General features: G+C 41.9%; 1 protein-coding gene across 1 annotated transcript in view; it reads left to right on the top strand.

The window, feature by feature from the left end:
- Positions 1–2,086: 2,086 nt before the first annotated feature.
- LOC109893828 (gamma-2-syntrophin-like) overlaps positions 2,087–12,959 on the top strand; it is a 67,115-nt gene continuing 56,242 nt past the window's right edge. Inside the window, 5 exon segments of the mRNA XM_031828088.1 lie at positions 2,087–2,104; positions 8,244–8,381; positions 8,918–8,974; positions 10,633–10,690; positions 12,782–12,825. Coding sequence (XP_031683948.1) covers positions 2,087–2,104; positions 8,244–8,381; positions 8,918–8,974; positions 10,633–10,690; positions 12,782–12,825 — 315 coding nt within the window.

The following is a 12,959-nucleotide window of genomic DNA, read 5'->3' as shown; positions in this document are numbered from 1 at the left end:
ATTGACCTCCTGGTGATGTCACCAGGCAGGCAAAAACTCCATCCCACCAAAAACAGGCTGAAATTTCAGGTGGTCTTTTCAAACAGCTCTTACACTCAAAATGACGTTATCATAATTTTCACAATTTCACAGTATTATTCCAAACTTAAAGTGTGGAAATATATATAAAACACAGGACGTTATTGATTACGGTATTGATTGCACTGGTCCTTTGACTAAATTATTTTTTATTAAAACAACATTGTTTATTAGTATCATATCCAGCTGCCACAGATGTGATTGGCCAGTTGACAGTAGTTAGGGAGCTTAATGAAGCTCTATTGGCATTTCCAGTTTTTGATGGACTTGATTGATTTTTTTTTATTTGTCAGAAGTGGTAACTTCAAGGGAAATTTTATATTCATTATCTCCAGCAGCACCACCGCAAAATCAACGTACAGTACCAGTCAAAAGGTTGGACACACCTACTCATTCCAGGGTTTTTCTTTAAATTTTTACTGTATTCTACAATGTAGAAAATAGTAAAAAATTAAGAAAAACCCTTGAATGAGTAGGTGTGTCCAAATTTTTGGCTGGTAGTGTATGTGGAAAGGGCACGTTTCTATGTTTTGTAGTAAAAAAAAAAAATTCCAATGACATCATCAACCATTACTAATTACCATTAGTAATTCATTTAAAAAAAAAATGCACACTGACGATGCACACCGACGATGTCAACTGAAACACTTATCTTCCCATATTATTATTTTTTACTACAAAACATAGAAACGCACAATTTTCACATCATGTTGATGTTTGCGTGGTGCTGCAGATGATGAAAATGAAGTAGAACATTTTAAAAATAAATTGGAGTTACGCAATGATAGTGTGTGGTCTTTTTCCTACGACTCGGGAAACCATGCAGTTTATTCATCTACAGATTAAAGTTCACGGCGATGAGCTTGATGTTCTTTTCGAATGAATATCGAAAGGTTCTGGTGACATGATACTTGGCTGCCATTTGACAAATAAAAATCATCTTATCCATAATAATCTCATCATGTTGCCTATACCCGCACTACACTATGAGTGCGAGCTGTTGGCTAGAGCACAGTGCCAAGACCAGAGTGGGCACATTCGCTATTACAATGCAACGTTTTTAGTGACAGAACAATAAGAGAAGTGGGAAAATGCGATGGAAACCCATTTAACTTGTAATTTTTAATTCGGTACATGGGAAATTGAAATACAAAAATTATGTTGTTTTTTTATGTGCACTACGTCATCACGCACAGCCTTTTATCCGCAATAAGTACCTTTTATGGAAGCACATCTCTGGTGGGAAAATGCATGTATATTTTTTATGTGGATTTGACAATTATTCGCATATTAATTTTTTTGCCAATTGGATGGATTCCCAGCTACAGGCGTATGGCACTAATAGGCTTTGTACTTTCTTTTCACCCCATCTGCATCCAGATAGAATGCTAGATTTAATTATCGTGTTGAGTCCCCTATCATGTGTATTGTCCAGCAGTATTTTCCCTTAGTCTCTACATAAATCTTTGAAGTATATTTATCTCCTCCTGGAAGTCGAGGGGAAAATGCATGACCTAAATTCCAAACTGTGTTTTAAAAATAATTTACCCCCTCTCTAAAACTTTAAAAAGAGGCATGGATCATGTTTGTGCTATTACATCCTAGTAGATCACTCATTGGGTGTAGTGAAAACACAACTTTGGTTTAAAAGATTTGGATCTCAAGTATTTTTGCTATTTTAAATAATTGAGATTTACCACATTAACACTTTACTGGAAGTTGCTTCTTATGAAATGGGGTTGAAAACATAAAGGTTCGACAAAAGTTTAAAATAGTAGAACCATATTTTTTTTGCATTGTGGTATATTTGTTTTGTGGTGTCATAGACTTCAAAATGAACACTTCTTCTGTAGAAATTTCGACATGTCAACTTTTGTTAGCAGAATGTGTGATCTCTCCTGGGCTAATTGCATCACCTGCAGTTGAGAAACAGGGAAGGTGAAGACACTCAAGTGCATGTCGAAGAGCTCTGACTAGATGAGAAGGGTGTCTCTCTTCTCCCACCACCATGGTACTGGGTCTTGAGGTGTGGGAAGTGAAGGCTTCTGTACAAATGCATCTTGTTGTGAACTCATTGAATGATGGCTATACAGGGTGGCTGATGTTTCATGTGCTCCTAACCAACTGTAACGGTTGTCTATTCGGTGGAAGGAGAGGAGGACCAAAGCGCAGCGTGGTATGTGTTCATGATATATTTATTTAACTCAGAACACTAAACAAAATAACAAAGAGAATGAAACGAAACCCGAAACAGTTCTGTAAGGTGATGAAAAAACACTAAACAGGAAATAAACACCCACGAAACACAGGTGGGAAAAGGCTACCTAAGTATGATTCTCAATCAGAGACAACGAATGACACCTGCCTCTGATTGAGAACCATACCAGGCCAAACACATAAACACAACATAGAAAAAATAACATAGACTACCCATCCCAACTCACGCCCTGACCAAACTAACACAAAGACATAAATAAAGGAACTAAAGTCAGAACGTGACACCAACTTTGTTATTTGTAAAAAATAAAAAAATAAAGCATTGTTTGTATGTAACATTATGTTGTACATAATGTTGTTGCTACCGTCTCTTATGACCGAAAATAACTTCTGGACATCAGAACAGCGATTACTCACCACCAGCTGGTAGAAGCTTGAAGGGTATACTGCTTTCCAGGGAACAGGCCCAAATCCCCGTCATTTGCGTGAAGAGAAGACGGAGAAAAAGGGGGTGGGGGGTCGGGCTGCGTTCTGAGAATTCGTAGGTGAGTGAGTAAACCCCCACTGCCATCCTGTTCTATTGGCAAACATGCAATCATTGGAAAATAAAATTGATGTCCTAGGAGCAAGATTAAACTACCAAAGAGAGATTTAAAAACTCTATCTTATGTTTCACCGAGTAGTGGCTGAATGACGACATGAACAACATGCAGCTGCCGGGTTTTACACTGTATCGGCCGGATAGAACAGCAGCCTCTGGTAAGACAAGGGGTGGCGGCCTATGTATATTTGTAAACAAAAGCTGGTGCACGATATCTAAGGAAGTCAAGGTTTTTCTTGCCTGAGGTAGAGTTTCTCATGATAAGCTGTGGATCACACTATCTACCTAGAGAGTTTTCATCTGTATTTTTTGTAGCTGTCTACATACCACCACAGACCGATGCTGGCGCTAAAATTTCCACCAGCATGTTAAATGTGCAACCAGAGGAGAAAAGAACTCTAGACCACCTTTACTCTACACGCAGAGTACGTACAAAGCTCTCCCTCACCCTCCATTTTGGCAAATCTGACCATAATTCTATCCTCCTGATTCCTCCTGATTCCTGCTTACGAGCAAAAATTAAAGCAGGAAGCACCAGTGACTCAGTCAATAAAAAAGTGATCAGATGAAGCAGATGCTAAACTACAGGACTGTTTTGCACAGACTGGAATATGTTCTGGGATTCTTCCGGAGGCATTGAGGAGTACACAACATCAGTTATTAGCTTAATCAATAAGTGCATCGATGACGTCGTCCCCACCGTGACTTTACGAACATACCCCAACCAGAAGCCATGGAATAGAGGCAACATCCGCACTTTGCTAAAGGGTAATGCTGCCGCTTTCAAGGAGCGGGACTAACCTGGAAGCTTATAAGAAATCCTGCTATCCCCTCTGATGAACCATCAAACAGGCAAAGCATCAATACAGGACTAAGATTTAATCGTACTACACTGACTCCGACACTCGTCGGATGTGTCAGGGCTTGCAAATTATTACAGACTACAAATCGAAGCACAGCCGAGAGTTGCCCAGTGACACGAGCCTACCAGACTAGCCCAATTACTTCTATGCTCACTTCGAGGCAAGTAACACTGAAGCATGCATGAGAGCATCAGCTGTTCTGGACGACTGTGTGTTCAAGCTCTCCGCAGCCGATGTGAGTAAGACCTTTAAACAGGTCAACATTCACAAGGCCGCAGGGCCAGATTGATTACCAGGACGTGTACTGCGAGCATGCGCTGACCAACTTGCAAATGTCTTCACTGACATTTTCAACCTCTCCCTTTCTGAGTCTTTAATACCAACATGTTTCAAGCAGACCACCATAGTCCCTGTGTCCAAGAACACTAAGGTAACCTGCCTAAATGACTACCGACCGGCAGCACTCACGTCTGTGGCCATGAAGTGCTTTGAAAGGCTGGTCATGGCTCACATCAACACCATTATCCCAGAAACCCTATACCTACTCCAATTTGCAAACCTCCCTAACAGATCCACAGATGATGCAATCTCTATTACACTCCACACTGCCCTTTCCCACCTGAACAAAAGGAAAACCTATGTGAGAATGCTATTAATTGACTACAGCTCAGCGACAACACCATAGTGCCCTCAAAGCTCATCACTAAGGAGGTAACAACATATTCGCCACGCTGATCCTCAACACGGCCCATCAGGGGTGAGTGCTCATTCCCCTCCTGTACTCCCTGCTCACTCATGACGGCACGGCCAGGCACGTCTCCAACACCCTCATTAATTTTGCTGATGACACAACAGTGTCATCAGCGTCATCAAGACAAAGTAGTTGATTGTGGACTACAGGAAAAGGAGCACGCCCCTATTCTCATCGACGGGGCTGTAGTGGAGCAGGTTGAGAGCTTCAAGTTCCTTGGTGTCCACATCACCAACAAACTAACAGGGTCCAAGCACACCAAGACAGTTGTGAAGAGGGCACAACAAAACCTACTCCCCCTATTCACCATCAAAAGCACTGGTTGCATCACTGCCTGGTATGGCAACTGCTCGGCCTCTGACCGCAAGGCACTACAGAGGTACTGGGCTGTACGCACTACCATCACTGGGGCCAAGCTTACTGCCATCCAGGACCTCTATACCAGGCGGTGTTAGAGGAAGGCCCTAAAAATTGTCAAAGACTCCAGCCACCCTAGTCATAGGATGTTCTCTCTGCTACCGCACAGCAAGCGCTACCGGAGTGCCAAGTCTAGGTTCAAGAGGCTTCAAAACAGCTTTTACCCCCAAGCCATAAGACTCTAATCAAGATCTAATCAAATGGCTACCCGGACTATTTGATTTGCTCCCCCGCCCCCTCTTTTAAACTGCTGCTACTCTCTGTTATTATCTGTGCATAGTCGCTTTAATAACTCTACCTACACGTACATATTACCACAATTACCTTGACTAACCGGTGCCCCCGCACATTGACTCTGTACCGATACCCCCTGTATATAGCCTCCACATTGACTCTGTACCGTTACCCCCTGTATATAGCCTCCACATTGACTCTGTACCGATACCCCCTGTATATAGCCTCCACATTGACTCTGTACCGATACCCCCTGTATATAGCCTCCACATTGACTCTGTACCGATACCCCCTGTATATAGCCTCCACATTGACTCTGTACCGATACCCCCTGTATATAGCCTCCACATTGACTCTGTACCGATACCCCCTGTATATAGCCTCCACATTGACTCTGTACCGGTACCCCCTGTATATAGCCTCCACATTGACTCTGTACCGGTACCCCCTGTATATAGCCTCCACATTGACTCAGTACCGGTACCCCCTGTATATAACCTCCACATTGACTCTGTACCGTTACCCCCTGTATATAACCTCCACATTGACTCTGTACCGATACCCCCTGTATATAGCCTCCACATTGTACCAGTACCCCCTGTATATAGCCTCCACATTGACTCTGTACCAGTACCCCCTGTATATAACCTCCACATTGACTCTGTACCGTTACCCCCTGTATATAGCCTCCACATTGACTCTGTACCGGTACCCCCTGTATATAGCCTCCACATTGACTCTGTACCGGTACCCCCTGTATATAGCCTCCACATTGACTCTGTACCGGTACCCCCTGTATATAGCCTCCACATTGACTCTGTACCGGTACCCCCTGTATATAGCCTCCACATTGACTCTGTACCGGTACCCCCTGTATATAGCCTCCACATTGACTCTGTACCGGTACCCCCTGTATATAGCCTCCACATTGACTCTGTACCGGTACCCCCTGTATATAGCCTCCACATTGACTCTGTACCGGTACCCCCTGTATATAGCCTCCACATTGACTCTGTACCGGTACCCCCTGTATATAGCCTCCACATTGACTCTGTACTGGTACCACCTGTATATAGCCTCCACATTGACTCTGTACTGGTACCCCCTGTATATAGCCTCCACATTGACTCTGTACCGGTACCCCCTGTATATAGCCTCCACATTGACTCTGTACTGGTACCCCCTGTATATAGCCTCCACATTGACTCTGTACCGATACCCCCTGTATATAGCCTCCACATTGACTCTGTACCGGTACCCCCTGTATATAGCCTCCACATTGACTCTGTACCGGTAGCCCCTGTATATAGCCTCCACATTGACTCTGTACTGGTACCCCCTGTATATAGCCTCCACATTGACTCTGTACTGGTACCCCCTGTATATAGCCTCCACATTGACTCTGTACTGGTACCCCCTGTATATAGCCTCCACATTGACTCTGTACTGGTACCCCCTGTATATAGCCTCCACATTGACTCTGTACCGGTACCCCCTGTATATAGCCTCCACATTGACTCTGTACCGATACCCCCTGTATATAACCTCCACATTGACTCTGTACCGGTACCCCCTGTATATAGCCTCCACATTGACTCTGTACCGGTACCCCCTGTATATAGCCTCCACATTGACTCTGTACCGGTACCCCCTGTATATAGCCTCCACATTGACTCTATACCGGTACCCCCTGTATATAGCCTCCACATTGACTCTGTACCGGTACCCCCTGTATATAGCCTCCACATTGACTCTGTACCGGTACCCCCTGTATATAGCCTCCACATTGACTCTGTACCGGTAGCCCCTGTATATAGCCTCCACATTGACTCTGTACCGGTACCCCCTGTATAGAGCCTCCACATTGACTCAGTACCGGTACCCCCTGTATATAGCCTCCACATTGACTCTGTACCAGTACCATCTGTATATAGCCTCCACATTGACTCTGTACCGGTACCCCCTGTATATAGCCTCCACATTGACTCTGTACCGGTACCCCCTGTATAGAGCCTCCACATTGACTCAGTACCGGTACCCCCTGTATATAGCCTCCACATTGACTCTGTACCGGTACCCCCTGTATATAGCCTCCACATTGACTCTGTACCGGTACCCCCTGTATATAGCGTCCACATTGACTCTGTACCGGTACCCCCTGTATATAGCCTCCACATTGACTCTGTACCGGTACCCCCTGTATATAGCCTCCACATTGACTCTGTACTGGTACCCCCTGTATATAGCCTCTCTATTGTTATTTTACTGCTGCTATTTAATTATTTGTTACTTTTATTTCTTATTTTATTTCATTTTTTTGTGTACATTTGTATTTATTTTTAAGTGCATTACTGGTTAGGGGCTTGTCAGTCAGCATTTCACTGTCAGGTCTACAGTGTTGTATTCGGGCATCATGTGACAAATACCATTTGATTTGATAATACCCTGAGTGCTTTAGTAAAAAAAAAAGAAGAAGAAAAACAAAGACCATTCTAGAACTCTCAAAAATCCTCCATGCGTTTTTGTCCCCCCAAGCACATTATGCAAAATCAAGACATGGAATGAAGAAGAAGGCATAGAATAAATCATGGAGGATATAATGTGAACAGAACTAGCAGCACATAACATTGGAGGGAAAAGACAACAAACCTTAATAAAAAAAAATACAACTTTTTATTAGTATTTTTTCTAAAGTCTTTCTTTGAAGCAGCAGTGTAAATCTGCTCTCTGAGATCCTGTTGTTAGTGAGAGAACTAGGCCACCTTAAGACTGGTTATTTGGACGACCCAATTACCTTAGGAACGGAGGACATAATAAATGCAGCCAAACAGATGGCCAAACATGCTATTGGGTTTTACTCTCAGGTTTTGGGTGATAAGATCAGTTGCTATACATGCAATTTTTTATTTATTTTCCGGGATTCAAACCATCAAAGATGAGCAACATCTCACCACATGGCGATCGAGTTTTATAATGTTTATGTCCTGTTGTGGTGTAAACACAGTAGAGCCGACAAATCCACAGTCTATGTCCCAGTAACTCAGGCAGGTAAAATCCTATTTGTTTTTCTATGTGTCAACAGACAAAAGCTGGAATTGCCTTGCTGTATAACAAGGAGACCAGTAATACTTCTGATGTTCGTCTGAAGCTGACAAAAGAGGTGTTGACCATACAGAAGCTGGATGTGGTTTGCACGAGAGGGGGTGACCCACAATTAAATGTAAGTACTTAAGATCTACCTTGACATTAGGGGTTTGCATGGGTGTCACAGTGGGCTTTCCTATACTTGGATAAACCAGGCACACATAACTAACCCTTTAAACTCAAACTGGTATTTGTGTGTGAATATATTTGTGCTCCTGTTACTCGGCGTTCATTGAAGGTGACTTCAGATCCGTTCACATTAATACCCTTTTTAATGATGACGACAACTCAGCTGGCTTTTCACTTCCTGGTACTGATGTCAGAGCTCACGATAGCTTTAGTTGGATGTAATTGGGGACAGGAAAGCTCTGACTCACATTGAGCTTTAGTATGGTCGTCAATTGTATAGCATACATAAGTGTACCGAAAATCTATAGTAATGGAAAGTATATTTTTTTATGTGTTACCATGGAGACATTCTGTATCTGTCAATCTTGAGGTTTTGATAGTGAGGATAAGTGGAGGATAAGTGCCATAACCCATTTGTTATGCTCCAACCTTGTTTCAACATTTCAAGATTATTTTACCAAGGTCAAATCCCATTTTTTAAAGCACAGAACTGTCGTTCTCCGAAGGCAGGCTGCTGGAGGTCTGGGTATAAGCATCAAAGTAAGTGTTACATTTTCATCAATACAACATCTAAAGGCTATTCTGGACTAACAAACCTTAACGCGATGGTAAATCTAAACGCAGTTGGTAGTCAGAATGTTTTTGTTTTTGTTCCTAATTTTCACTATTACAATTATTAGCTGACTTGTTGGCGCGAAAGAGCTGGATTTTAATGAATATACAAGTTGTGGGTATGTTGAGGCTTGGCCCCTCACTGGCCAATCAGAACGTGCTCCATGGTGAAAAATGTGGCTGCTTCCAAGTTGTGTGTTTATGGTCTTTTATGTATTGCCTTGGAATCAACTCCAATTCCAATGTTAGTCCGTTATAGTTTTTTAAATGGCTTTACAGAAATGAAAAAAATATATAAAAAAATGTAGACCAATCTTTGATAAATATGTTAACTTGAACCCATTTGCTGTCCACATTGTTCTAAGCAATAGCATTCACACTGATATAGGGGCTAGGCCTACTGTAAATTACATTATGGCTGAGAATTGACAGGCCAAACAAGATTAAATTCATTATTTTTTAAGGCCTAACAAGAGAACAAATAATTCGAATCAAATTCTAAACAAAACAAAACAACAACCTATTTTAAATAGGCTATGTCACACTTACAGGCACCATCATTTCTCCCTGTGGACATATCATATTAAAGGGACTATGGAGGGTTTTACGCACGTCCAACACGGGACCTTCAGGTCTAAAATAATGTGGACCTTTCTACAATGCAGAGATAAAAAGGGAATGTCGGCTCACTGTTTTCCTCCTCTCAAACTTTACATTTTAATAAAGCTTTGGCGATTAAGATTTATTTCCAAGCGGTTTTAGGAGACAAACCGTTTATCGACAGTCTTGACTACTTTGCGATTGCATTGGGGCAGAACAACAACAAAAAATCCTTCATTGAGAGAAGGGGAGTCTTTGCTTGGTTTTCAATCAGATAAAACAAAATGGGAAAAAAGTTTAGTTTTTAAAAAGTTTTTAAAAACTAAACAAAAAAAGTTTAGTTTTTAAATACGGAGTATAAAGGCACCAAAAGCCCGTTTGGCTACTCTTGTTCTATGCCCATATGGGCAGTGTGCATCACGGCAAGATAGGCTGTGTTTCAGCTGTCAGAATTCATGACATAACCAACTGTGTTACCACTAAAACCAGCTTTTGGTTGGTCTTAAATATCCGTCTCAGAGCTGCTTTGAATTAGCACTTTGGACACGCCTCAAATATTTCCACCCCTCCCATCTGAGCGCAAGCGAGCTGACATAAGACCTGACATAATTGCCGAACCTGGTTTTTACTTGACGAAATTGCTAACTAACGTGCGTTTGATACTAGCGCAGCCTTTGTTATTATGGGGTATTGTGTGTAGATTGAAGAGAAAAAAACGATTTAATCCATTTTAGAATAAGGCTGTAACATAACAAAATGTGGAAAAGTGAAGGGGTCTGAATATTTTCTGAATGCACTATATATATATATATATATATATATATATATATATATATAGTGCATTCAGAAAATATTTAAATATATATATATAGTGCATTCAGAAAGTATTTAAATATATATATATATAGTGCATTCAGAAAGTATTTAAATATATATATATATAAATGGTACACATTTTAAAATGACCTTTCTCTTGTGTCTCCCAGGGGGGTGCTGAGCATAAAGTGCCTGTGGTCATTTCAAAGATGTTTAAAGATCAAGTAGGTAAGGCAGTATTGAACATTTCTACCAGTGATGTGGACTAAAATATCTACGAGTGATGTGGACTGAAACACCTGATAGTGAAGTGGACTGAAACATCTGACAGTGATGTGGACTGAAACACCTGACAGTGATGTGGACTAAAATATCTACGAGTGATGTGGACTGAAACACCTGACAGTGATGTGGACTGAAACATCTGACAGTGATGTGGACTAAAACATCTGACAGTGATGTGGACTAAAACACCTGACAGTGATGTGGACTAAAACATCTGACAGTGATGTGGACTGAAACACCTGATAGTGATGTGGACTGAAACATCTGATAGTGATGTGGACTGAAACACCTGACAGTGATGTGGACTGAAACATCTACCAGTGATGTGGACTGAAACACCTGACAGTGATGTGGACTAAAATATCTACGAGTGATGTGGACTGAAACACCTGACAGTGATGTGGACTGAAACATCTGACAGTGATGTGGACTAAAACATCTGACAGTGATGTGGACTAAAACATCTGACAGTGATGTGGACTAAAACATCTGACAGTGATGTGGACTGAAACACCTGATAGTGATGTGGACTGAAACATCTGACAGTGATGTGGACTGAAACATCTGACAGTGATGTGGACTGAAACACCTGACAGTGATGTGGACTGAAACATCTACCAGTGATGTGGACTGAAACACCTGACAGTGATGTGGACTAAAATATCTACGAGTGATGTGGACTGAAACATCTACCAGTGATGTGGACTGAAACACCTGATAGTGATGTGGACTGAAACACCTGACAGTGATGTGGACTGAAACATCTGACAGTGATGTGGACTGAAACACCTGACAGTGATGTGGACTGAAACATCTACCAGTGATGTGGACTGAAACACCTGACAGTGATGTGGACTGAAACACCTGACAGTGATGTGGACTGAAACATCTACCAGTGTTGTGGACTGAAACACCTGACAGTGATGTGGACTGAAACATCTGACAGTGATGTGGACTAAAACATCTGACAGTGATGTGGACTAAAACATCTGACAGTGATGTGGACTGAAACATCTGACAGTGATGTGGTCTGAAACATCTGATAGTGATGTGGACTGAAACATCTGACATGTTTAGTACTGTTATGAACAATATCAATATACAAAACTTTAGGTTATGTTCCCCTCATGTCTATACAGGTAATTATTGTATTACTACATTGGTAACCAGAATGCAGTTGCTCAACTGTACATGGAAATCTGCTGACGAGGTATATAAAACAATGGTTTAATTGTAAAGAATAGGAACTAGACCCATTCTGTCAGAGCGTCCCACTGCTCAGGATAACCCTGAGATTGAACCCTAAAATAGAAGGGCATCTTCTCTTTTGCCACATCCCCCAATTCCTTTCTGGGTAGTGAAAGCAGAAAAACATGCCTCTAGTCACCCAGAGAGTCACCCAGAGAGGAACATGCCTCTAATAACCCAGAGAGGAACATGCCTCTAGTCACCCAGAGAGGAACATGCCTCTAGTCACCCAGAGAGGAACATGCCTCTAGTCACCCAGAGAGGAACATGCCTCTAGTCACCCAGAGAGGAACATGCCTCTAATAACCCAGAGAGGAACATGCCTCTAATAACCCAGAGAGGAACATGCTTCTAGTCACCCAGAGAAGAACATGCCTCTAATAACCCAGAGAGGAACATGCTTCTAGTCACCCAGAGAAGAACATGCCTCTAGTCACCCAGAGAAGAACATGCCTCTAGTCACCCAGAGAGGAACATGCCTCTAATAACCCAGAGAGGAACATGCTTCTAATCACCCAGAGAGGAAAGTTAACATTCTTCTTCAAAGATGGAAATCTTTTCAGCAGTTAAGAAGTGCCATTGTTTTGTTAACGCTGCTGCAAATGAGTTAATATCCCGATTAGTTCCGTATTTCCTGGTTTATTGTGCTCCTGAGAGCTCTATGATGTCAGTGGAGATTAGGCAGACAAGAACATGGATATCTCCATCACATTGCCATGTATGAAATGAGTTATTATTTTCTAATGTTTTCATTAACCTTTCACACTCAACGATTGGCGCCTGCAGCATACCAAACCGGAAAGCTATTCGTTGGGGACGCCATGTTACAGGTTAGTGCACCCTCAGGCCAGAGGCGAAAGACGGAGAGATATGCTCTTTGATTTTTTATTGAGCTTTCTTTCTTTGGAATGGGAGTTGTAATTTCACTTAAAGGAGCTACTTGATACTTTTATATTTATTTATA

The sequence above is a fragment of the Oncorhynchus kisutch genome, linkage group LG7 (genome assembly GCF_002021735.2).
Source record: "Oncorhynchus kisutch isolate 150728-3 linkage group LG7, Okis_V2, whole genome shotgun sequence".
In the NCBI taxonomy this organism is placed as follows: domain Eukaryota; kingdom Metazoa; phylum Chordata; class Actinopteri; order Salmoniformes; family Salmonidae; genus Oncorhynchus; species Oncorhynchus kisutch.
This window is presented reverse-complemented; position numbering and strand designations above follow the sequence as displayed.